This window comes from Miniopterus schreibersii (genome assembly GCF_964146895.1).
Source record: "Miniopterus schreibersii genome assembly, chromosome: 11".
NCBI lineage: Eukaryota > Metazoa > Chordata > Mammalia > Chiroptera > Miniopteridae > Miniopterus > Miniopterus schreibersii.
The window spans coordinates 38133523-38158570 of record NC_138111.1 but is presented as its reverse complement, the minus strand read 5'-3'; the positions used below and the strand labels follow the sequence as shown (position 1 = coordinate 38158570).

General features: G+C 38.7%; 1 protein-coding gene across 1 annotated transcript in view; it reads left to right on the top strand.

Annotated features, from left to right (window-relative positions):
- TMC1 (transmembrane channel like 1) overlaps positions 1 to 25048 on the top strand; it is a gene marked incomplete at both ends in the record, with an annotated part of 151791 nt that overhangs the window by 115088 nt on the left and 11655 nt on the right. The window contains 7 exons of the mRNA XM_081150770.1: positions 2059 to 2201; positions 6702 to 6846; positions 7428 to 7622; positions 10179 to 10358; positions 10472 to 10633; positions 14936 to 15064; positions 23513 to 23580. Of these exons, the coding sequence (XP_081006896.1) occupies positions 2059 to 2201; positions 6702 to 6846; positions 7428 to 7622; positions 10179 to 10358; positions 10472 to 10633; positions 14936 to 15064; positions 23513 to 23580 (1022 nt within the window). The remainder of the gene's footprint in view (positions 1 to 2058; positions 2202 to 6701; positions 6847 to 7427; positions 7623 to 10178; positions 10359 to 10471; positions 10634 to 14935; positions 15065 to 23512; positions 23581 to 25048) is intronic.

The window sequence follows — 25048 nt, the reverse complement described above, 5'->3', positions numbered from 1 at the left end:
GGAATAACAAAGGAGTTTGTAAAATGAATGCCTTAGAGTTAGGGGAAAAAATAAACAGCTCACGATGTCTTTAAACTAGACAAAGGGCCAAATGCCAATACTTACCAGGCTCTGGCATTGTTTCCTGGGGACAAGAGGGCCAGTTTGAAGGTTCTGGACAGGGTAGAAGGTGATTGGATTTAAAATAGCTGAGAGGAAGCAGGGACCTTACCTAGATGAATGTGAAAGAAGAATATGTCATGGAATCAAGTGCAGGGAAGTCATCCCAATGATTATTCTCCTGGAATGATTTCTGGGTCTTGGGCAGTTGGCCAACTTGGGTCTATTTTGTTAACTATCTTGGACACAAGATTAGCTCACTTGCTTCTCCTACTTGAGGTTTCTGCTAGTTGTTTAGCCTCAAATTTTCTTTGGGGGTTGGCTTTATTTTTTCTTGAGCTAAAAAATGCAGATACAGGCAGGTAAGGTGCAGGGAGTCACTTTGTTTTTTCCTATACCCTCCCATCACATCCTGCCCCTACTTAAGCCCTTGAGCTCTTCTGAGATTTTTCTGGAGATGTTTTCTCCCCCTTGCTAATTCTTACAGAATATTAAATAAATTTGCTGCAAATTTTGAAAGCAATAGCTTTTTCAGATCTTCATTAACCTCTTATTTGAGCTAGGCATAATCTTTGTTTAAGGCCATTTTCTAAATGACTTCTCTTCATTCTTCCCCTGGAAATTAGCATCTAGGTCACTTCCTCCTTCTTTTCGACTCTTCCCTTTCCCATTTCCTCTCCTCCCTTTTCAACAGTGGGCTTCCAAGTCCCTGGCTTTGCATAAATGATGTTAAAGTCAGCCAATTGGATTTTCTAAGATTCAAGGGTGGCTCACTTGACCTCAAGAGGAAGCCCCTCATTGGCATGTTATTGTCTCCTCACTTTATGAAGCACAGTAATTAAGTTATTGCCAGAGAGATGAAATTAGAGAGCAGCTCAGGAAGTGGATGCATAGTAATATGGAAATAATACTTCCATGATGAGAGTGAAAAACACAGAGAAGGAAAGAAAGATGAAAATACTGTAAAGGAAGCAGCATCAGAATATGCCAGCCTCTGTGTATGTTCTACCCAGGTGGCTTTGGAAAGTGGTGATTCCAACACTGGTGGGTAATTTTAAGGAAAGGGCGTGTAATCACACAAATAAACAAGCTTGTTATGGGAGACTGCTGTAATAGTCTCGATGAAAAGAAGGTTGTGTAGATTGCTTCCATTGTCATCTCACTGGTTTCTCCCTTGAGCTAAGACACAGCTTCTTTGGTTTAGGAGAGCTCAGGTGACTGGAAGTGGAAACCTGCCGTAACAATTTGAGGAAGCATGCTTCAGAACTTCTGCCCAACATTAAGCAAGCTCTTAAAATTATAAATCTAATGACACCATAAACTGCTTTTTTATTGAATTTATTGGGGTGACATTGGTTAATAAGATTATATAGGTTTTAGGTGTATAATTCTATAATACTTCATATTATTGTATTGTGTGTTCACCACCCCAAGTCAAGTCTCTTTCTGTCACCATTTATCCCTCCTTTACCTTTTTCTAACCCCCTATCCCACTTACCCTCTGACAATCACCATGCTGTTGTCTGTGTCTATGAGTTTTGATTTTTTTTGTTTTGGGGTTTTTTTTTGCTTAAATCTCTCCACCTTTGTCACCCAACCCTGCCCCTCCCCCCCCCATAGCTGTCAGTCTGTTCTCTATCTTTGAGCCTGTTCCTTTTCTGTTTTGATGTTTCACTCAATGGGCATTTCATGGTAATGGCTCCACAGCTGAGCAAACCTATATTTGATTAAAAATTGGGTCTATTTAGAAGTCCCTGAATTTCAAATAAACTAAGTAACTGCCAATCAGTATGGCAGCTGAAACATTTACTCTGTGAAGCAAAAACAATAGGGCCCATGTCAGAGCCATCTCCCAAGTTTGAAAATGACTGATGTTGTCATTCCTCTTAGAAGTCCATCTTTTTTTCTGTGAGTCGCTGTTTACAACATCTGCTAAGTGGCTTTGTTGTTGGCTTTTAGGGCTTGGCGCAATATTCCGTTCTCTTTTATGGCTATTACGACAATAAACGAACAATTGGATGGATGAATTTCAGATTGCCGCTCTCCTATTTTCTGGTGGGGATCATGTGCATTGGATACAGCTTCCTGGTTGTTCTTAAAGCGTAAGTTTCATTGGCCTCTTGGGAAGCAAGCAATGATTTCTGGAATCAAATGGGAGAATGGATCTATATATTTTTTTGTTTTACATTTGGGGGATGCAGCGTCTATGAGATAAAATGTTATTTTAATACCGACACTAATGGGAGACTGTTACATCCTCTAAACAAAAGGGTTGAGCACAGGCACAGGCCTTCGGGGCACCCCGCTGGGCTGCACTGATGGCTACGTGCCCATCCAGCTTGTAAGCGTGTTTTTATATGGGCCTTTTTGTACTTCGAAGTGTGAATCAATGTTGCAAACAAGACTGGGAAACAGCTGCTGACCCCTCGTTTTGTGTACAGAGGTTTGTGACTTGCAGAATCTATTCAATAGGCAGAAACTGTTGTTCTCTGTTTGTTTTTTTTAAACCAGTATAATTACTCATCCAAAAATTTCAGCTGCGAAAGACAGCAAAAACAAGTGGCCCCCAGCGAGACCATCATGATCAACTGTATCATCATGATTTGTCTTGGAGAGGGATTTATTACAGCATGAGGAAGAATTTTACTGGGGACTGATGAGACAGCAGTCCACTTTCCCCTCTGCCTCAAATATGCAGGTGGGGCAAAGTCACTTTACAGTTGCTTGTATGGAAAATAATGCAATAATTAATAAATAAGAATACAAGAATAAACTCTGTTTCACGTACTCACAACTGTAAACCTACTTTTGCCCACCCTGTATTTGTACTACTCTGAGTAAAGACACTGCAGAAACCTAGCACAGTTGTTTGGGGCTATGAATAACCCGTCCTTCAGCCAATTCTCTTCACTAGCTTAGGAGAAGAGTTGAGACACATCAGTTAACGCCCCAACCCTCTTATTTGACTGTGCAAAGGGTAAATTGGCCATTTGCTTCAGTTCAGGGAAGAACCTCTGTCTGAGGGTCCAAGTCACATTGAGCGGAGCTCTCTGGAACAGTCTGTGACACACTTTGGGTCTTGTCCCTGTCACAATTATTGGTTTCACCAAAGAACACTGTCATATTTAGTTTTTAAGTCCTTTCAGGATACGACAAAAGTCTTAAGGGATACCCCATATCCAAAATATTTACTGTCTAATCAGAGATCTTAAATATTAGGTATCTATCTAACTGATACAGTACTACTACATTCTAAAATCTAAAATATTTCTAGTCTTGAACCATTTCCATTTGGCAAGATTAAAGTCAAGGGTGCCAGTTACATTACAGAGGCCTCATGGGTATTGTTTCTGTGTTGGTCCATCAGTCTCCTTAGTCACTGGGAAAGCAAGCTTGTGTATGGTCCAGGTACTCAGCTCCTTTTAGTGACTCCGCAGAGGCTGTGTATCCTGGTGGACTCCCCAGCAGGTCTGCATGGATTCAAATCCCAGCTCTACCATGTACTGGAAGACCTTTGGCAAATTGCACGAATGTTCTGTTCTCTAGTTTCCCATCTTAATAAAATTGTAATAACACCTTGGTCTCATAATGGCCTTGAGGACTAAATGAGTTAATACATAGAAGCAGTGAGATCATGTCTGGCTGGTGGTAAGTAATTAATAAATGTTAATAATTTTGTTAGGGTTATAATCCATTGGCTTATTAAAGAATCAAACATAGCCCCAATGGCAGGCCAGTCATATATGGTTATGCAGTTATACATTAATGGATTTGTGTACTCATTACAATAATTTTCAGGCAGGTGAATTTAAAGGCTATAGAGCAGCATTGTGCAAAGAAATACAAGATGATCCACACATTTCACCTAAAAATTTTTTAGTATCCATTATTAAATAAACACACAGGTACAATTAATTTAATTAAAAAATTTATTGAAATTTTTTTGAAAGAGAGGAGAGATAAACATTGAATTAATTAAGTTAAATAATATATTTTATTTAAACACATGCTTCTGGTGGTGACTGTATTGGATAATGCTGGCCTAGAGGAAATGGCAGTTTTTACTAACTGGCTTACAGATGCCATTTAGGATAGGCACAGGGCACCAAGTCCACATTTTCCCCCTCAAAGTCATTCATATTATGCCAATCAAACCAACCTGGTTTTGGTGCCTCCCTCCAGTCATGGTCCTTTGGTTGTTTGTTACCTGATTGGCTAGTGGTTTAAACTCATTGATGTGTATAGCAAGACAGTTACAAAGCAATCCGTGACTCCCACCCACCCCTAGCCCTGGGAACGAGGTTTGGTAGAAAAAGAATTGATGAGATATAAATGATTGTACAAAATCCTTTATCATCTCCTCCCCCTCCTCCCCGCCCTGACAGAATATGTTCTTGTAATAAACATGGGTGGCTTTATGAGATACATTACTCAAATCAAATACTTGCTGCAGTTTCTTCTTTCTCAAGAATGTGTGCATGCTGTTTAGAATAGTTCTGTCTCTGTCTTTTTTCCCTTCTGTCATGTTCTTATGCTGTGAGCATCTGCAGAGTTGCTTCTTACCTCCCTCTCCATCCCCTTCTCCTTCCTGACTTTCATTTTAGCAGAGGCTACATTATAGTGACCCTGTTGGTTTAGGATTTATGAAAGCATTTATTTGACACATGAAAAACCTCCACATGCATCCACAGAATGACCAAATGACCCCGATACGTAAAGGAAGATGTAAACTTGTGGTCTAAGGCAAGAAGTTCAGTATAAAACCCTAGGCAAAGGCATAAACAGAACAATTGCTTTCTACAACCTGCCAGAAAAACAAAGATTCATTGCAGTTGTTCAGAGATATAATAGTTCAAAACAATAACTTTCCTGCAAAAGAAAAAAGTTTCATAAGGATGTACATTGTCTTCCTCTATAGACAAGGGGTAGAGAGCTGTACATGGAACATTTTATAGCTAGCAGGGCCATTTCTCAACAAAGATGTGTTGTGGGCAGGTTGCCAGGGATCTCCTTCCTAACTCCTATCAGTACCCTGCTCCCTGTCTTGCCAGTTCCCACATACTGGATGTTCCCAGTTTGCTTGTCCAGCTCCAACTCCCCTCTCTGGGAGGTCATCAATGGCTACAGAATTTTGCCAGTGATCAGCTTTTATTCAAAATGTATCTGTCAAGCTTTCATATATACTTGAGGCCCAGTGCAAAGACAAATGATGGCATCTTACTCAAATAAATAATTTTCTCCCTTGGTTAAACCATGGAAAACATTTAATTTCAATGCTTTTTGACCTAATAAAAGGCACTTTATATGGTTCAACATATCGCATGGTGTCCTAGCTTGGGCACCAGAGTGAAGCTGGAAACCTAAGCCCTTTACCCACCTCTGTGGTTTCCTGCTGGATAACGTAGGTACAGGTCATGACTTTGTCATTTTAACCCTCAGCTTCCCCAGCTGTAAGAAGAAAATGATATTAACTACTCTGACCTCCTGCTAAGTTTTTGAGAAGAATAGTATAATAATACACATAAACACCATTTGCAAAGGATAAAGTAGTAGATTAATATAAGGAATAATTATATTTGGTTATTCTTCATAACACATTAGCCCATTTAAAATATATAAACTTCCATAAGGGGTGGAGACAGTGGGGGACTTTAGATGACCTTAAAGATGCCTGACGACCTATGATGTCAGCTTTATGTAATTGTGCTCCTTTCTTTTTTGCTTCCATATCATTATAATAGTTTTAAAAACCGAAACCTTATGAGACCATTTTAAAATATGTATCATATGAAATTTCACTTTTGCTACTTATAGTGATGAGGGGAAAAAAGGAAGTGGAATAAATAGAATATAGTTCTCTAACCACTCAAATTAACCTGTAAATAAATGCATTTTAAACTCTCCAATCAAAAAAAAATTTTAAATTACTAAGTAGAATATATGTAACTACTTGGCATAAAGGATGTATAAAAATCTTTATTTTTGATCAAGAGTTGTAGAGCAGGGAGAAAGTTCATGTATTCAGTGTAATCATGGTTTGGGAGGCGATTCTAGGGAGAATTGAAATAGATGCAGTTATTTCCTGACCTGACCTGACTTAGTCCATCCTAGGCTTCAGGGTGTCTGGGAACCAACTGAAACTGTGTAGAAAAGTGTCAGAGCTTACTCATATTTTCTTTTCCTGGGGAGGGACCCAATGGTTTTCTTCAGATTCCTAAAGAGAGTCTTATACCACAAAAGGTTAAGAGCCCAGTATACGAGGCTAAGAAAAGAGTTTAGGAAAACAAATAAAAGCCATGTATTTTATATAACCAGTTTTATTGTTAAAATCATTAATGTTTACTAGTCTTTTAATCTTGAAAGCCTGAAAAATGCAGTTTAAAAAATTAAAGCAAAATTTAGAAATAAATTTGTATTTTCTGATTATTAAAAAATCATGTTTGAAAATCTGTCTTTTACATATTGCTTCTCCAATTAACCTATAATTATGATATTTTGACCCTGACTGCCCTTTCCTTTTGTGTGTGTGTGCGTGTGTGTGTATATATATATATATGTATATATATATTCTGGTTGCTGGATTAAACTCTCTGTTTTTATAGGATGACCAAAAATATTGGTGACGATGGGGGTGGTGATGACAACACCTTCAACTTCAGCTGGAAGGTGTTCTGTAGCTGGGACTACCTGATTGGCAATCCGGAAACAGCAGACAACAAATTCAATTCTATCACGATGAACTTTAAGGTAAAGACGCCAGATTCAAGAGTCTTTCCTTTGTATCGTTAAGAGTAAAATTGGAGCTATTCCTTATGTTCCAGCTAGCAAAGTATCTCAAGAATTAAAAGAAAGATTTACTCATAATTTCTGCTTACCAGGTTCTGATTATGACTGGAAAATATCTGATTACCCATGAGAGCACTATTTCTTCTCTAAATTTGGTAATAAAATAATGCCATTGGCTTAAAAATAGGAGACCATTGGTAATCAGAATCAGATATTTTACATAATAGAACAATGCTCGCTATTTACAGGAATAAGATAGCTCAATATTTAAAATTACTTCAAAGTATTACTTTGTAGCTTTAAGAAAACTGTACCAAAAGAGAATTTATAATGAGGACTATCCTATTAGGTGGACCAGAGTCGGTTTGTAAGAATTCCTCCTTTCACTTGTTTTCCCTTGCTTGCAATATTCACTGATTTGTGGAATTCCAGATTTAGTTTATTTTCATTCTTCACATTCTGATGTTTGCAAAGTTAATTCCTGAGTTCATGATACATTTGTAACTCAGATGTCCCCCCGCCCTCCGTTTTCTTTTATATAGGAAGCTATAATAGAAGAAAGAGCAGCCCAAGTAGAAGAAAACGTCCACTTGATCAGATTCCTGAGGTTTCTCGCCAACTTCTTCGTGTTTCTAACACTTGCCGGGAGTGGATACCTCATCTTTTGGGCTGTGAAGCGATCCCAGGAATTTGCTCAGCAAGATCCTGACACCCTTGGGTGGTGGGAAAAAAATGAAGTTCGTCTCTGCATGCTTTTTATGTGCTTAGAACCTGACATTTGAGATTTTGTGGGTTATGCTTCTATGGCGGAACAGCAAATAAGGCCACTCTTTACCTCTCCCCTCCATCCTGCCCCAGGAATTAACCAGCCCTGTCCCACATGCTCCACTCTATTCCAACCTTATTTGCAAATCTGCCTACTGTCTGTCTGTTTTTCATTTTGGGACATTCTGGAAGTTTATATAGTTGGAAGAGATATTAGCACATATATATGCCAACCAGTACAGTTTACCAATGGGGATGATGAATCTCAGGAGATTAGGTGATTTGTTTGTGGTCACAGAACCATGGAGAAAAGTGAGAGTTAAAAGCTAGAACTCCTGGTTTCAAACCCCACACTCTTTTCAGGACCTTATGTTGATTTCGCTGTAGCTCCTGCATCTGTCATTGAAAGATCCAATTGTTGCCCGAATTCTCTGAAGCAGCTGTGATAGAGCCCTGGTTCCTGTGTTTCTCTCATGGACACATCCTGGTTGCCTCCCCCACTTTGGGCAAGTCTGGCCTTCTCTCTGTCTTTCACTAGCAGCCAGCTGCCTATCTCCGTTTTCTCCTCCTTGGCCTTATTTCCTCCCCCTCTGAATGCTATTCCAATTAGGAAGGTTAGCGCTTTGCCAGCAATTAAATGTTATGAATGTGATTTTCCCCCCCAGCGTATCTGCCCATTTAGCAGGTCAGAGAAGGGAGGTCAGAGGTAGATATTTAGAATCAGGAAATCATTGATCATATGTTGTTGATAAGGCCCGTTCTCTTTAATGAAATTTTCCAGCATACCATTTAGAACTTGGGCATTTTCAAAGTCTGGGTAGATTTAGTCTGTGGGAAGTATCGACTTCCCACACTGAAATTTCTGCAGAGCCTGTAGACCAAAAAGATTAAGTCTTCATAAGTATACCATCTCCTTAAAATTTTTTGGACAGAAAATGGTATAACTTACAACAAAGGTTTCAAACAAAAACATTCTAGGCATTTCAGAAGTGGTAACACTGGAGATGAAAGACCATTCATTTAAGAGACTATAACAACACAGACATCTCATGGAAATGTATAAGACAGTCAATTGGTGGAAAGATTTTATTTACTTAAACAACCAAACAAACCTCAAAGCCTTTACTAAGTTTGCTGTCAAAGTTCTTTCTTATAGTTGTGATAGTATTTGTGAGCAGAATTATCATGCCACTTTGGTCCATGGTTCATACTGATCATATTTTTGTATAAATAAATCACAGAAAAAGATGGGTGGTAGTTGATTACCATTAAAAGGGTTACTCTTTGTAAGAACCTATTTAATACCCATTTTAGGGGACCCCTGAGTCCTAGGAGCCAACAAATGTAATAGTGGGGATTTATGAATAACTTTATAAATTTGATGAAACAGAATTAAATTTACCTTATATAAGATTGCACAGGATCTGCCAAGTTTTTACATTAGGCTGAAATTATATCATGCTGATTTTATGCTATGCTGATTTTTAGCTCCTGCTGGTCATGCATATACAATGCTCTTAACAAAAATGGAAAAAAATCTATTGACGATTATTTTCTAAATATAGTCTGGTGCTTTAAATCATTCAAAACATGGAGACCACAGGGGGAAATAGAAAATATTTAATGGTGACAGCTTGAGCCAGGATTTTGGAGAGACAATTGCTAAAGTTACCTGAAATCTTTTCTAATTTAAAGAAGACTTTTTCCCCCATCATGAGAGTAGTACCTGCTCTAGATTCTTTCCTTTGATTTAATTTAGCCAGATAATATAATCATGAGAGTGCCAGTCAATCAGGAGTTAAAGATCACACATTTCCTACTTGTCCTATCTCTCTCTCCTTTTCTCTTTTTCTCCCCCACCCCCCTTTTTTATTCTCCTGCCTTCGGCATCATAAACCAGTTCATTTTTGAATCTGTCTTGCCTTGGTTTCAGTGGCTTCAATAACATCATGCTATGTGTTCTCTTTTTGTTTCTCTGAATGTCCTCTGTTTTCTTGGATAAAGCACTTTTTTTTTTGCTCCTAAGAGTTTGCATTTCCTCAAATTCAGTATTTAGTCCTGAGTCCATCTCAAGGAATTCATTCATTCTAAGCGATTAAACTAGCCCATATGCATCTGATGATTGTCAAGCTAGTGTTTCCAATTTGTACCTCATTCTTCAAGCAGGTCATTTCCTATTGCTTGGGAAATATGTAGTGTAGCGCGTCATCATGTCAGAATCTGTTACCGTGTAGAACAACACGTGCTCTTTGGATAGAGAGTGATGTAAATTGGATCCCTCCTTATACCAGGAAACACTGTTATTACTGGCACATACACAAGCTCATATACAACCAAATCTTGAGAATGTGAGTTGATATTGTCCCTGATGTTTGAGTAAGATTGAATTTTAAAAGTGCATGGGATCATCTTCTTTGGTCTAATAAAAGATCAAAGGAATCTAGCAGGAATCTTGCAAAATTCTAGAGGAAAGCAATGATAATTTCTAAATACTATTAACCTAGTTTATCCCTTGTGTCTCCTTGTAGATGAACATGGTCATGTCCCTCCTGGGGATGTTCTGTCCAACATTGTTTGACTTGTTTGCTGAATTAGAAGACTACCATCCCCTCATTGCTCTGAAATGGCTACTGCTACGCATTTTTGCTCTTCTTTTAGGCAACTTGTATGTATTCATTCTTGCTTTGATGGATGAGATCAACAACAAGGTAAATCTTGTGTCCTTGCCATCAGCGCATTGTTACATTCCAGTCTCAAGATTGCCAGACATGCATTTGAAATCTGTTATCTTCACTTTTGTTTCTAACACTTTGCTTCCTAGATTGAAGAGGAAAAGCTAGTAAGGGTCAATATTACCATCTGGGAAGCCAACATGATCAAGGCCTACAATGCAACACTCACTGGAAATAGCACTGGGGCACCTTTTTATGTGCACCCTGCAGATGTACCTCGAGGACCCTGCTGGGAAACGATGGTGGGACAGGTAATGTCACAAACAGAAGTGCATGACAATGGATTAAAAAGGAGCAGAATCAGTAGTTCTTTTGTAAGCGTAGCCGTTTTGTTTTGTTTTATTGCTTACTAATAAAAAATTGCTAAGATGTATTGAATGCTTACCATGTGCTGGCTGTGAATTTCATATACATTAACTCATGCACTCCTCACATCCATCCACTGAGGGAAGTTCTACTTTACACCCCTTTTACAGTTGCATATAAAGGAATGATTATTTTCAAACAAAGTGAGTTGTTTACTATCTATTTGTGTTTTAATAAAGCACCTAGATTTAGATACAGATCCAAGAGAATATTTAAATAGACTTATATTTAGTGTCACCTGTTTGCCATAAAAAAAAAAAAAAAAAAAAAAAGGTTCTTTGGGAGCATGCACTAATACTAATTTCGGTAATAATAATTTTTGTCAAATAATTGCCTCTTAAGCATTAAAGGAAAGATAATTTTAGGTTAGTCATTTTCATGATGATTGTGTAAATAGCCCAGTTCAAAAGTAGTGATTTTTACCAGAGAAAATAAATAATGTTTCAGATGGCTTTCTGCCCAATAAGAGAAACCAAACTCAAGAAAAACAACAAAATCTACTTTGGGTCCCTTATTTCTATACAGATCCAATTTATATTTTGAAAAGCCTTTAAGTTTATCTCATTAGAATTGACGTTTCTAATGTACATTTTATGAACTGATTTTGGACTTTGGTTCATCATTAATGAAAAGACATTTAAAAATATGTCATAGTGCTTCTGTCAGACAGTGGTTTAGTGCCAGCAATAATATGATCTTTGAAAAATTATTTGAATAATTTTGGCCTAAGATAACAATTTATTGAATGCTTCTAATATGCCAAACACTTGAATATTAAATTACCCTCTGAGATAAGTCATGTTATTAAATCCGCCTCTGAGATAAGCTCTATATTTTATAGGTGAGGAGACTATGACTTAGAAAGGTAAAGCAATTTGCTCAAACCTCAAAAGAAGTCAATGACTGGAGCCCCGTGGAGTTTAACGAGTTTGTGTCCTTGCCCGCAGTGCTGAACTCTCCCCCAGAAACATGATTTCCACCTACCCATGCTCTCCAAACTCCTGCCATGGAATACCCACTGTCTGAGGCCTTCTGTGATGCCCCTTGTCTAATGTCCTCCTTGTACCTGCTAATGATCCCTTAAGTTTATTGATCAAAGCTGGCCAGACATTTTAACTAAATATTATTGAATGTAAAGTTGTTCGTCATGAAGCTCAGGGCTCGATGGGAAGTCTGTGTGGAGACCATGCTCCCATCCTGACTAGCATGCTAGATCTGGGATTGGACAATATCCCAGAGATGGGCTGGGCTACCATTTTTGAGATTCCCTTTCTTATAAAGCAGTGTATTGCTTCTATAGTATATAAGTAAATATTTTACATTTATTTTATTTTTAAAATATATTTTATTGATTTCAGAGAGAGAAAGGGAGAGGGAGAGAGAGATAGAAACATCAATGATGAGAGAGTCATTGATCAGCTGTCTCCTGCAAGTCCCCTGCCGGGGATCGAGCCCACAACCAGGGCATGTGCCTTGACCGGGAATTGAACCTTGATCTCCTGGATCCTAGGTCAATGCTCAACCTCTGAGCCACGCCAGCCGGGCTATATTTTAATATATGTTTGAATCCTCTTATGCTATTTAATTGAAAGCTGGGACACTTCTTAGGAAAAAAAAAAAGAATCCTAAGCATTGGAGTGAGGGTTCTTAGGAGGCTGGGGAGGACTTCAAAAACACTCTGAACTTTTCTCTTGCCTGAGGAAGCCTTCCTAACCTGGCAGTGGGAACCTAAAAATATCCTTCATAGCCTACCTCTAAGTGATACTGGTTATTAGAATCTGAACTCAAGTTGCCTGGGAAATGAAAAGGAGAATAAAGTGGACCAGTTCTCTGCCCTTGTGAAAATGTTAATCTCGGGGGAAAGAAAGCCAGTAATTAAATAATTATGCAAAAGTTGCAAATTTACAATGGCAACAAGCACTATAAGAATGAAATGCATGGGACCTGAGAACTTCTTATCGGGAAGCTTGCCCTGTCGGCGAAGTGAGCCAGACTTCCCTAAATCAGCGATGATGCGGTGATGTATATTTGTTGGCACAGACTGAGTCACAAGGTGAGGTCAGAGGGATCGAGCAAAGACCACATGCAAAGGTCCTGTAGCCTGAAGAGTGTGGAGGATGAGGTCTGAAAGAAAGCCAGTGGGGCTGGAGCAGAGAAGACAGAGTGAAGAGCAATACAAGAAGAGTATGGACAGCTAGAGCCACAGGAGTCGGCTTAGACAGAAATCTTCAGATTATGCAGTAGCCTCACACTCTCTGGCCCACCTTTTTACTCCATCTGTTGCTGCGGCAAACAACTACATATAGCTGTGACCTGACAGCATCTCAGTTGAGCTATACGTATATTCTTACCTTTATTCCAGAGATTCTCAATTTCACCAAGTGGGGCATTAATAACACATAGTGCCATACTAGATTAATGGGCATGGTTGCTGGACAATTTGAAGTTTTTATATATATCTCAATCACACACACACACAGGATTTTTGTCAACAAATTAGTTCACACCAATTATCCTGTTTTGTAAATTTTTCAAAACCTTCTTATTAGAGCATAGCATTTTAGCACTTTTTAAACAACTTTATTGAGATACAATTCATAGACCATACATTTCACAAAGTATATAATTCAATGACTCTAGTATATATTCTTTCACATAGTTATGCATTCATAACCACAATAACACTTTCTCTTTTTTTTTTTTCTTTTTAATCCTCACCTGAGGATATTTTTTCCATTGCTTTTCAGAGAGAGTGGAAGAGAGAGAGAGAAACATCTATGTGAGAGAGACACATCGATTGGTTGCCTCCTGCTTGCAGGGTGGGGATTGATCCTGCAACCGAGGTACGTGCCCTTGACTGGACTCAAACCCAAGACCTTTCAGTCCACAGGCTGAAGCTCTAATCACTGAGCCAAACCACCTAGGGCAACATTTTCTTTTAAGAGCTCACAATATTCTGTTGTGTAGACATCCTGTTTTATTTAATTGATCTCTTCCTGAGCATATTTGACTTGTTTTCAATTTTTATCTGGGGGCATATTTGACTTGTTTCCAATTTTTATACTTTCATATTATACATATAGATTTGTGCACTTCTGTTAATATTGCCTTGGGATACCTTTTTAGAACTGGATTTCCTTGATCAAATTCCACACACTTTAAAATGTGATGCATCTTCACCAATTTCCCTCAAACATTGTGCCAGTCTGGCATCCCCTTAAGTTTATGACAGTGCCTATTTCCCCTCACCCTTGCCAACATGGAGAGGCATGGACTGTTAAGTATTTATCACTCTGTGAGGTAACAACTCATTGTTTTAATTTATATTACTGTGGGGCTTGAGCATTTCTGAATGTTTTGACTTTGTATTTTCTCCTGAGGATTTATTCTATTTATTTACTTATCTTTATTTTTGATAGTATTACAGATATCCCCTTTTTTTCCCCCTTGACCCCTTCTACCTCACCCTTACCCGCTGCCCCAGGCCTTCATCACACTATTATCTGTGTCCATGGGTTATGCATATATGCTGTTAAGTTCTTCGGTTAACCTCTCCCCACGTACCCACCCCCTCCCGCCTTCCCTCTGAGATTCGTCAGTCTGTTCCATGCTCCTTTGTCTCTGGATCTATTTTGTTCAGTTTATTTTGCTCTTTAGATTCCACACAAGAGTGAGATCACGTTATCCTTGTCTTTCTCTGACTGGCTAATTTCGCCTTCTTGTTTGTGCTGTTTGTCAATTGTTTTCCTAATTGGATCACCCATCTATTGTCATACTGATTTGTAAACGTTTTTTAATGTGTTAGAAAAATTAATCTTCTATTTTCTATGCTGCAAATACTTTTTCCAAGTTTGTCTTTTAACTTTATAAATATTGTTGTTTGCCAGATTAAATTTTAAATTTCTGTGTGACCGGTAACTTCCTATTTGGGGTTCTTGCTTCATGCTTATAAAAGTTTATCAGTAAGAAGACTTTTGATACAGTGATTTTGGAACAGAAAATAATTACGTAGACAAATAAAATAAAGATGAAACATTTTTCATTTGCTAGATGTGCCTAACTGGTTTCTTTACCACTAATTGCAGTTTCTGTGCTCATGCTATTTAGAAACATGACAAATTTGATATCAACATTAGGACCTTTTAAAGAGAGAAATGCAAATTTTAATGTAAATAATATCTCAACAGGAATTTGTGCGGCTGACCGTTTCTGATGTTTTGACCACCTATGTCACAATCCTCATTGGGGACTTTCTCCGGGCATGTTTTGTAAGATTTTGCAATTACTGCTGGTGCTGGGATTTAGAATATGGATATGTAAGTATGATATCCATTTTTTTAAATCAGATTATTCTTTTGTGACTCATTGTTTATACATAATTTTCAAGCAGAAGACATCTTGGAATTTAGGGGTAGGATGTCCTCTGTAGATGTCAATCCAGTTGTCCCCCCTCTTATCTGAGGAGACCACATTCCAAGGCCCCCAGCGGATTCCTGAAACCAGGAAAGTACCGAACCTTATATATACTATTTTTTTTTTTTTTTATGTACATACCTTTTTACTTAAAGGAAGCACTTTATGGCTTCTTTTTAAAATATTTGAATTGCCACATCACTACTCTTGTGTCTTGGAGCCATTATTAAGTAAAAATGTTATTTGAACACAGGTACTGCAATATCACAATTGATATGATAACCGAGATGGCTACTAAGTGACTACAGGGCAGGGAGAATCTGCAGCACGGATACACTGGACAAAGTCCTGAGCGGGACAGACCAGAGCAGGGTGGTGCAAGATTTCATCACACTACAGCGGGCGATTTAAAACATATGAATTGCTCATTCCTGGAATTTTCCATTTAGTATTTTTGAACTATAGTTGACCATGGATAACTGAACTATGGAAAATGAAACTGCAAATAAGGGGGAACTACTGTAAATGAAGACCAATGAGTATAGTTCTAATTCAGAGGGGGTCAGGCTTGAGCATCATGGCTTACAGTATTCTCATAAATTAGCACGAGATGGCTGAAACAATGGATGGTAAACTCAGTAAATCTCAGATCCATAATCAGCCCCCTCTTCATGAAGCTTGCTGGCATTTCTAGAAAGAAGGCAGAATGGGCAGTGTCAACTGCTTATTCTATTAATTTCTTTGAATTCTACTAAATAAACTCTTAGACACATATCATGGCTAGTCACTGTGCAGCACATGGGAGATAGAAGAATTTAATAAATATGGTGCTTACTTCATAAAGTTCACAGTCTAGTAAGAGCTCAGCAGAGACAAGCAGGGGGCTTTTGAGGAAGTTTTGAGGAAGGCCCAGGGCGCTGATAGGTCTCTGGCAAGGGGTGGAGCTGAATTCCAGCAAGCTGACTTCCTTTCCCATGGCAACAGCACACTTCCTCTGAGTTCCACCGGTGTTGACTCCATCGCCAGCTCACCCTCTATGCTCAACCCCAGCTCACCTCACAAAGTTCCAAGGCGGCGGCAGAGCGCATGCTACTGCTCTGCGATCTAACACACTCTGGCTGCCCGCTGTCCCTCTTTTGCAAATGAAACCGTCATCTTGGGAAATATGACCTGGGGGTTGGCCGTACTCATTTGCTTAAAATCCTCCAGTAGCTTACTTAGAAGGAATTCCAAATCCCTGTCTAGGACCTTCGATACCCTGTATGAGTTGTTCCTTTTCTTTCCCTCTGAGCTCATCTCTTACTACTTTAGCTCTTTCATTGTAAAGTCCACAAACATTGGGAGTCTTTCTTATGCTCAAACACAAGATGGTCCTTCCATTGTGTCTCTGTTCCTCCCTCCAGGGGTACAGGTTCCTAGAATTTGGCATGAGTCATTGCTTCCTGTCATTAAGGACTCAGATAATATGTCACCTCCTTAGAGCTCTTCTCTGACAGTCTCTTTTAATATAGCCTAGCAGACAGTCTCAACACAATTTCATTTTCTTCAGATGATGTATAACCATTTGACATTTCCTTTTAAAAAAGTGCTTATTATCTGTCTCCCTCTGTTAGAATGAAAGTTCTATGAAACAGAAGCCTTGACCTCTATGCTTAGAACTATGCCTGTCGCATAGCAGGCATTAGGTGTTGACTGGCTGGTTCAATGATGAACCTCTTCATTCTAGCACCATCAAGGCAACACCATCTATTGACAGAATTCTGTTTGCTTCTAAGCATGTGCCCATGGAGTCAGCTCCGGCTTAGTATTCTTGAGCCAATGATGTTTCTCTTCTCACTAGTGAAGGGATATCCTTTACCCTTGACCTCATTCCTGTCTCATGCCCAAGTGTCAGGACAAGCCCTACGTTCAGAACTGTTTCCAAGGCTCCAGGCCAGCTCTTCTGCCTGGCTATCTGACTTTGAGATCGTACCTTTTCTTAGGTCATTTCTACCATCCTCACTGAAAGTGGCTCTCGGACCAGCCAAAAGCAGTTAGGTAATGCTCTTTGGTGAACGACAGTGAGGTAATGCCATAGATCCAGAACGCTGTTGTGTAGCTTTCCCATTCCCTGCTATGAGGTATTCAGCTGGCTTGGTTTCATTTCTATTTTCCTTGCCTGATTCAGCTCTTCTGAAGCAGACATAAAAATTGCCTTTTTTTTTGTTGTTAGACTATCACTTAGCTTATGCTTGCCTTTTATCCCTTACCACTTTCTTCTTAAGTGCTAGAAAATTTTGCTTCAAATATGAAGTCAATACAACACGGCCTGGATGCATAAAAGCTATAATTAAATGGCTAATTTATTATTCATTGAGTGCTGACAGTGCTCCTGAGTTAGTACAAAGTACGGGAAAAAAGACAAGTTCCTGTTTTAGGCCATAGAGAAAAAATTTTCTTCCATGTTACTTTTGGAAAGCTCTTCAGGGAGAAGTTCAGCATTAAAACAAGTTTTAAAACATTAAGGATGGGCTCTGACCGATGTTGCTCAGTGGTTAGAGCATTGCCCTGTACACTGAAGGTTTGTGCGTTTGATTCCCAGTCAAGGGCGCGTACCTGGGTCTCAGGTTCTATCCCTGGGGCACATGCGGGAGGCAATCAACCAAGTGTCTCTCTCACATTAATGTTTCTCTCTCTCTCTCTCTCTCTCTCTCTCCCCCTCTCTTTCCGTTCCTCCCTCTCCCCTCCCTCTCCCCTTCTACTATCTCTGGAGATCAATGGAAAAACAAACAAACATTAAGGTTGGATGATGGATCTTTGATATGATTCTGATTATCATTGGCCCACCAAGTAGACAGCTTACACAATTGAATGCCTACTAGGTGGGAAACATTATGAGCAAACCTCTGTGCTAGGTAATAAAGGGATACAGAGAGAGAAAAGATGTAAGCCTGAGTAGTTGCAAACTTGGGCCTGCAAGCTAGATTCAACTTACAGATATTTTTTCCTTTGGTCCACAGAGTGGTTTGTTTGTTTGTTTGTTTGTTTGTTTTTAATGAGCTAATATTTTAAAACTGAGAGGTTTACATAAAGAAATATGGGTTTATTGCTTGTTTTAATGTATTAGAAGGCTTGGAAACATGAGGCCCATATTCCCACTCAGGAGAAATTGGCTGGAACTGAAAAACCACTGCCCTCTTCAGTCTTATTCATGCACCAGTTTCTCACACTCTACTCCTCTTTAATCTTGGAAGCTCCCATTGTCAATACAGGGCAGAAGATATAAATGTCATAGGAGAAAGCTACTTTGGGAAGGGAAGGGGAGAGGTCAATAGAAATGTAGACATAACAGAGGAAGAGACATTTGAGCCAAATCTTGAAGGATGATCAGAATTTCAAAAGCTTAAGATGGAAGGAAGCATTCTCAGTGAGGGACAGGTATGAGACAGGGCTCAGCAGCTGGAAAATATAGGCAGTGCAGGCAGAGAACAGAAAATCTGGAAAATCCAGTATGAGTTAAAAATGAAAATAAAAATCACAGGTAATCCTGCCACTCATGACATTACTTATTTGGATTATTTGAATCACATAGTATTAAATTTATATAAATGTAGATAAACAAGTACTGTAAGCTCATTAGAGATTTTGATAAACATATATTTTAAATGTATATATATTATAAATGCATATTTTATATATATTATTAAAATATATAAACTACATTTTTATAAAAATATATAGTTAATGACTTAGTCGCCTGCTATTTTAAACTAACAGTGACCATTTCCTTATGCTATTAACTCTTCTTTTATGACATAGTTTTTAAATGGTTGTGTGATATTCTGTATTTGAATATATTATAATTACACATATAGCTAGTTGATCAGTGGTGGAGTTAAGACTCAAAACCATGTTTGATCAACTTCAAAGCCATCAACTGGATTTCTATCATGTTGATTTTCACTGTAATGCTTAACCCTAGAAATTTCAAGGACTCTGCACATCACAGTTAATTCATGAGCCAATCTAAGGCATTTGTGACTTAAGGTGCCCCCAGGCTTAGACAGGTCACTTTCAGTAGAATGGAGTTAACAGGAGAGGTTGGGATATAGAATTAGAAGATAAACTGATGTTTTCCAGCTAAGAATGAAATATTATTTAGCCGTCCAGGAAGATGGCATGATAAAGGATCAGTAAGCAGTCATGGGTATCCCATAAGGGATGAGAACATGGGAAAAGGGACAGCACAGGTTGGATTTGAAGCTCCACTTGAATACTGGACAGAATCTGTCTACGGGGAACTGCAGGTGAAAACATAGGAATCTGTCTACAGGGAACTGGAGGTGAAAACATAGGAATCTGTCTATAGAGAGCTGCAGGTGAAAACCGTATTTCTGATTCAAAAAATCTGGGATGGGTCCGAAAATTTACTCGCAAGTTCCCAGGTAAAGCTGCTGCTTCTTGTCTGGGGATTGCACTTGAGAAGTATTGCCTTAGAGCCACAGGCAGGCTAGCCTGCAGCTCTAAGAGGAGTGCTTCCAACTTTGGGAAGTGAGATTTGTGTAAAGAAAGTCAGGCAGTTCCTTGCAATAACTGAATTCCCTCTGAGATCCTGAATTCCATTTCACAATATTCATAGGTTGATGATCTGCCCCAAATAACTAAACTTACAGACAGAGTGGGTTTTCCCAGGCTCTTAGTCCAATGAGCACCATGTCTTCCTTCTGGGTAGATGACTAACACTAGCTCATCACAAACAAAGGTCCAACTATAAAACAAGATAATTTCCAATCTCTTGACTATTAAGGACCTCAGCCCAAAGTCAAATGGGCTCTTTGGTTACTCACCCCTAAAAATCTTATTAGTGAATTTATTACAACTATTCCACTTGAAACATTCCTTATCTCAGATTTCAAGGAAACCTTTTCATTCCTCAAGCTTCATTTACCTTTAAGCTTTTTAGATTTTAGAGGCAATTAAACACATTGCAAATTGATTTACACTGATGTTATTAAAGTATTGCTTTAAAATTTAAACTATAATATAATCTTATATGTTTAGAAAAAGTCTACCTCTAAAGGAATGAACATTGCATTTTATTACTCTGTGTGTGCATGTATGTGTGTGTGTGTGTGTGTGTGCATGTGTGTGTGTGTGTTGTGGGTTGCCTTTTCACTTTTGTTTTATCTTTAAAGTGGGAGTGTCTGAGTCTACATTATTAAATTATATTTCTAAGGTGTTTACAGAAAAGCAATTCTTTAATAACTGAGTTTAATTTTCAACCAATTACATATTTTAGATTAGAAAAGGATTTTAGAAATTATTTAGTATAGAAGTCGACAAACTTTCTCAATAAGGGGCTGGATAGTGTGTTTGCTTCTGCAAGTATATTATTGTGATATAATGAGAAATACCTATTTTGGTCTTCATTCCAAGCTCCTGGCAGAGAACGCCTTAATACCTTTCTAATGTTCTAGACAATAAAGGTGCTAGGTACATCTTTTGTTCTAATATTTGGTCTTTGACCCTGGTTCCTGACACAGAGCTTTTCAATTCCTTGGAACTTCTTGGGTGATAGGAACATCTTTTGTTCTAATGAAGCAACTCTTGGTGGATTTGGATAGCTTCAGGATGGAGGCTGGTCACCAGAAAGTCCAAGCCATGATTAGAAGCTTAAAACTTTCAGCCTCTTCCCCCATCCTCCAGATATGGCTCATGGACCATAGTGTGCCAACCCCTAATCTAATTTGTTTCATAAATTTATCTATGAGGAAACAGAGGCCTGAAGAGATTAGTGACTGGCCACCCAGCTAGGAAAAGGTAGGGCAGCGTCTTACACTCAGGTCTGCCTCTCTGTAAAGTATCAGTGTCACAGAACGCTTGGCACGGCAAGGCTGCCCTGTACCCTTTGTCTGCATCGGGTCAGTTTATGCATCAAAGCTTTTATTCCTCCAGCTGCCCTGCTGCAGACAGGGGCAGGGGTTCTCTGTGTGTCCTTTGAGCTTTTCTAGTCACCTGGTAACAAAAAGATCTCATCTCAAATGACCTTTAAGAGGTTTGTGTGCTCATGAGAATAAGGGCATGCAGTTCTAAAAGGTTGGATTTTTCATCGTCTGTAGTTCAATAGGCTAAATCATGACACTATTCTAGAGCATTCAAGAGTGAAGGTTTGAATTTGGAACTGACACAGAGCAGAGCTGCTCTAAGGCCACAGATGTTGCCTGACACCCGGCTGAGCATTTGTCAAATGTGTTCTGTGATCTAACAGGGCTCCAGGCAAGGAGAATATATGATCCAGAGCAAAGTGCTCCCAGGGAAAGAGACTCAGAATTAATGTTTTTTGTGATTAGAAGCAATTTATTTTTCTCCATGAAGGCCATATTTTTTTCCATTGTTGATTTTAAGACAAAAACTGTCAACAAAATCCTGTTTTTTTCGGTTTTTTTTTTTGCACATTGACAAACGAGTGAAACACTTTTTATATATTTTAGCAGTATCTTGAGTGAATTTACTTTGAAATCATCCAGGTCACCTTTGTCCTGCTTAATACAGTAGGGCTACATATTCATTCATTCTGTATCATTTTATTTTGTTATTTAACTACTTTGTTGTACTAGTCTTGCTGTATATTCCTGGAACCTGTTAATGAGGCACATTGCCCGTGTCTTTCAGTTGACTAGGAGAGTACCACTGCCTTTTGGGAAAGCGATGAAGTTGACCTGGATTCAAGAATTCTTGAACAAAGCATTTGAATTTTGTGATAATTTTGTTGGAGCTCCAAATCAAAGACTTGTCCTACCGTCTTACAAATATATGTCTGGGTTCTTGGGTCTGGGCAGAACAGAGACCCTTTCAGGTTTTGTGTGTGTGTGTGTGTGTGTGTGTGTGTGTGTGTGTGTGTGTGTGTGTGTTGGGGAGGGAGTTATTATGAGGATACATAAGGTCTGAAGTCACACCGGCAGATGTCAGGATCTGGGGCAGTGAGTGATAGGGACCTTCCAGTCTCTTGGTCTCTCTTTCCTGGTCTCTTGGTCCTTTTACTTCCTATCTTTTTCCTGGTCTCTTTTTCTCTTGTTACCAATTACTCAGTCTCCTGCCTGACTATTTTCTATTTTAAATTAAATAGAAGCAAACTTTATTTCCTCTGCTAATGAGCATTAACCCCATTGATGGGAGCTTTTTTTCTAGAATGCCTATTATGTCACCAAGAAGCCTTTGGATGGGCCACCCTAGGACAGATACCTACCTCAGTTCTTATCAGTGGCTCCTCCACGCAAAGAACCGCTTGGTCCTGCTGCCCTAAGCAGTATTTATCTAGGAGACAAGCACTGGACACTGAGTTAAATAACTTCTTTACCTTTTGCTATATTTCTCTATATTTATTTTATTGTAAAAGAAATTCACATATTTGTGTTGAAAAATGTTTTACAATATACAAAACTTGAAGAAATTAAAGGCCATAACCCATCACCGACATGAAATAACTATTAATTTTGGTGAGTACTTTCAAGTCTTTTCTTTATGCATACTTTCATAATGAGTTGACAAAGATAATGAATGTTTAATTTTGTATATTTTTTGTTTAACATTAAAATATAGTTTTCTCTCCTTAGTTGGTTTGGCTTAGAGGTTAGAGCATTCGCCTGCAGACTTAAGGGTCTCTGGTTTAATTCTGGTCTGGGCATGTACCTCGGTTACAAGCTTGATCCCCAGCCCCGGTCAGGGCGCATGTGGGAGGCAACCAGTCAGTGCGTCTCTCATTTCAATGTTTCTATCTCTCTCTCTCTTTCACACTCTCTGAAAAGCAATGGAAATATATATATATATATATTTTTTTTTTTTTTTGCTCTTGTGTATGTCAATACTCTTCCAACAGTGATGTAATTAGCTGCAATATGTGTCATAGTATAAATGTACCATATTAATTTAACCAATATTAGACATTTAGATGGCTTCACCTCTGCTTGTTTATATTTTTCAACATTTAAAATTACTTTGTTAAAAAACATTCCAAGAAATAGACTTAACAGAATCAATGAGAATGAGGTTTTTAAAGCTTTTATTATGTATCACCAAATTGTTTTTCTAAAAGACTACTCCGATATTTACTTTCACCAGCAGTGTAGGGGAGCCTGTCTCACGACACTTTCACAGCATTGAATGACAGCACTTTAAAATTAGTCTTACAATGTTAAAAAGGGTGCTTTATTATTTTATTTATTGCTAATTATTTGTTATATTGGTTGTTACACCGTTGCTGCTGCAAGAACGTAATTGAGAGCTTAGCCACCCTATACAGAAACAGAGAACACATGCCTTTCAGTATTCACCCCTTGAGATACTAATCCAATGAACGTCTGTGTCTCTTCTAGCCTTCCTACACCGAATTTGACATCAGTGGCAACGTCCTCGCCCTGATCTTCAACCAAGGCATGATCTGGTAGGCCAGCTGTTGAATAGTCTACCACTTTTTGAAAAGCCTTCAAGATCATTACCGCATAAAGCACTGTAGCCTGGTGTCATGGGAGACCACAACCTATGTCTAAGTCAACATCTGCCTTTGCAGAATGGATGGCTATGAACAGTTTACTTTTTTCTTTTTCAAATCTTCAGTCTTGGTCTTCAAAGGCATCTGCCTCTTTGGCAGAGCACTCCATCAAATGATGCACATCTATGTTCTGGTTGGTAGATTATTGGAAGGTGTTTTATATTATCTATCTAGGATCTAACAGTGAAACATTAATGATCACATTACTACATGTTGAGTATGAAATAAATTAATGTAAGTTCTTTCTGAGAAACTGATTTTATCTTGTCATCACTATTGAATATATTTAAAACACAACTTATAGCTACTGTTAAAAATAGTTTCTTACCAAATCCAATAGTTTATAGAGATGAAACACCTGTTTCAGGAAGGTCAAGTTAAAAATATGATCGTTACTTTGGAACTTGTTTCACAGGGCCATTTGCACATCAGAATTATTCCTTTTGATGTACAAAGGACTGTCATATCTTTTATTAAGTGAAAGCTTTCTCCCTGTAATCCTTGACAGGTTAAGATGAATTGATACAGTCGAAACCGTTTTTGAGTTTGAAAATTGAATCACAGCATGCAATTCATCTGGGGACCATGTGTCTTGGAAATCTGTCACTCTTAACTAAGAGCACGCCAACCCACAAGCAGTTACAATTGAGCTTCTTTACTCTGCTGATACATGCCTAGTATAATATTGTGCCACTGACCACACCATTTTTATGTACAAGTACTAGTGACTAGTCTCAGTTTCTGCACAAGTATCATATGTCATTCAAATCTTTCAACCATTGCTGGCCTGAATTATTAAACCTTTGTGAGACTGGACCTGTCTGCAAATGTTAAAATTATTTTGCTTTAGTGCTTTAAAGACCATAGTCAAGGACCCCGTCTTGCTGCCATGTGGCCTGTCAAATTCTTGGGCCTCATTAGATCAATCACTTCGAAGAACAGATTATGCTCTCCATTGTTGGGTGTATTTTAAAATGTACTTCTTGGCTAAATTTGCAAGTTATGGGTCATGTGTCCAGAGAGTCATGAAGGGGTGAAATGCATCCTTGATTCTCCAAGCAGGAAGGAAAGTCAAGGTGGCCCAACATACAGCTACTAACAGAGCCAAGGGAGCTGCTTCTGTGGGTCCCGGATACTTCATTCCCTGGAGAGGATTCCCCCGTCATGGCAGAAAAATGGAGAACATTGCTACTGGAGGAATGAGAAATCACTGTACTATGTTAGTTTTAAAACTCCCTGGCTCTTGTAGAGTGCCGTCAACCCCTCGGGCCTGAAGGGCATCATTTGTGCAGACATAGGCTGTATGTCTCTTTCTTGTTCTTAAAGAATTTAGACAACAGACTTGCCTAGAAATTCCCTT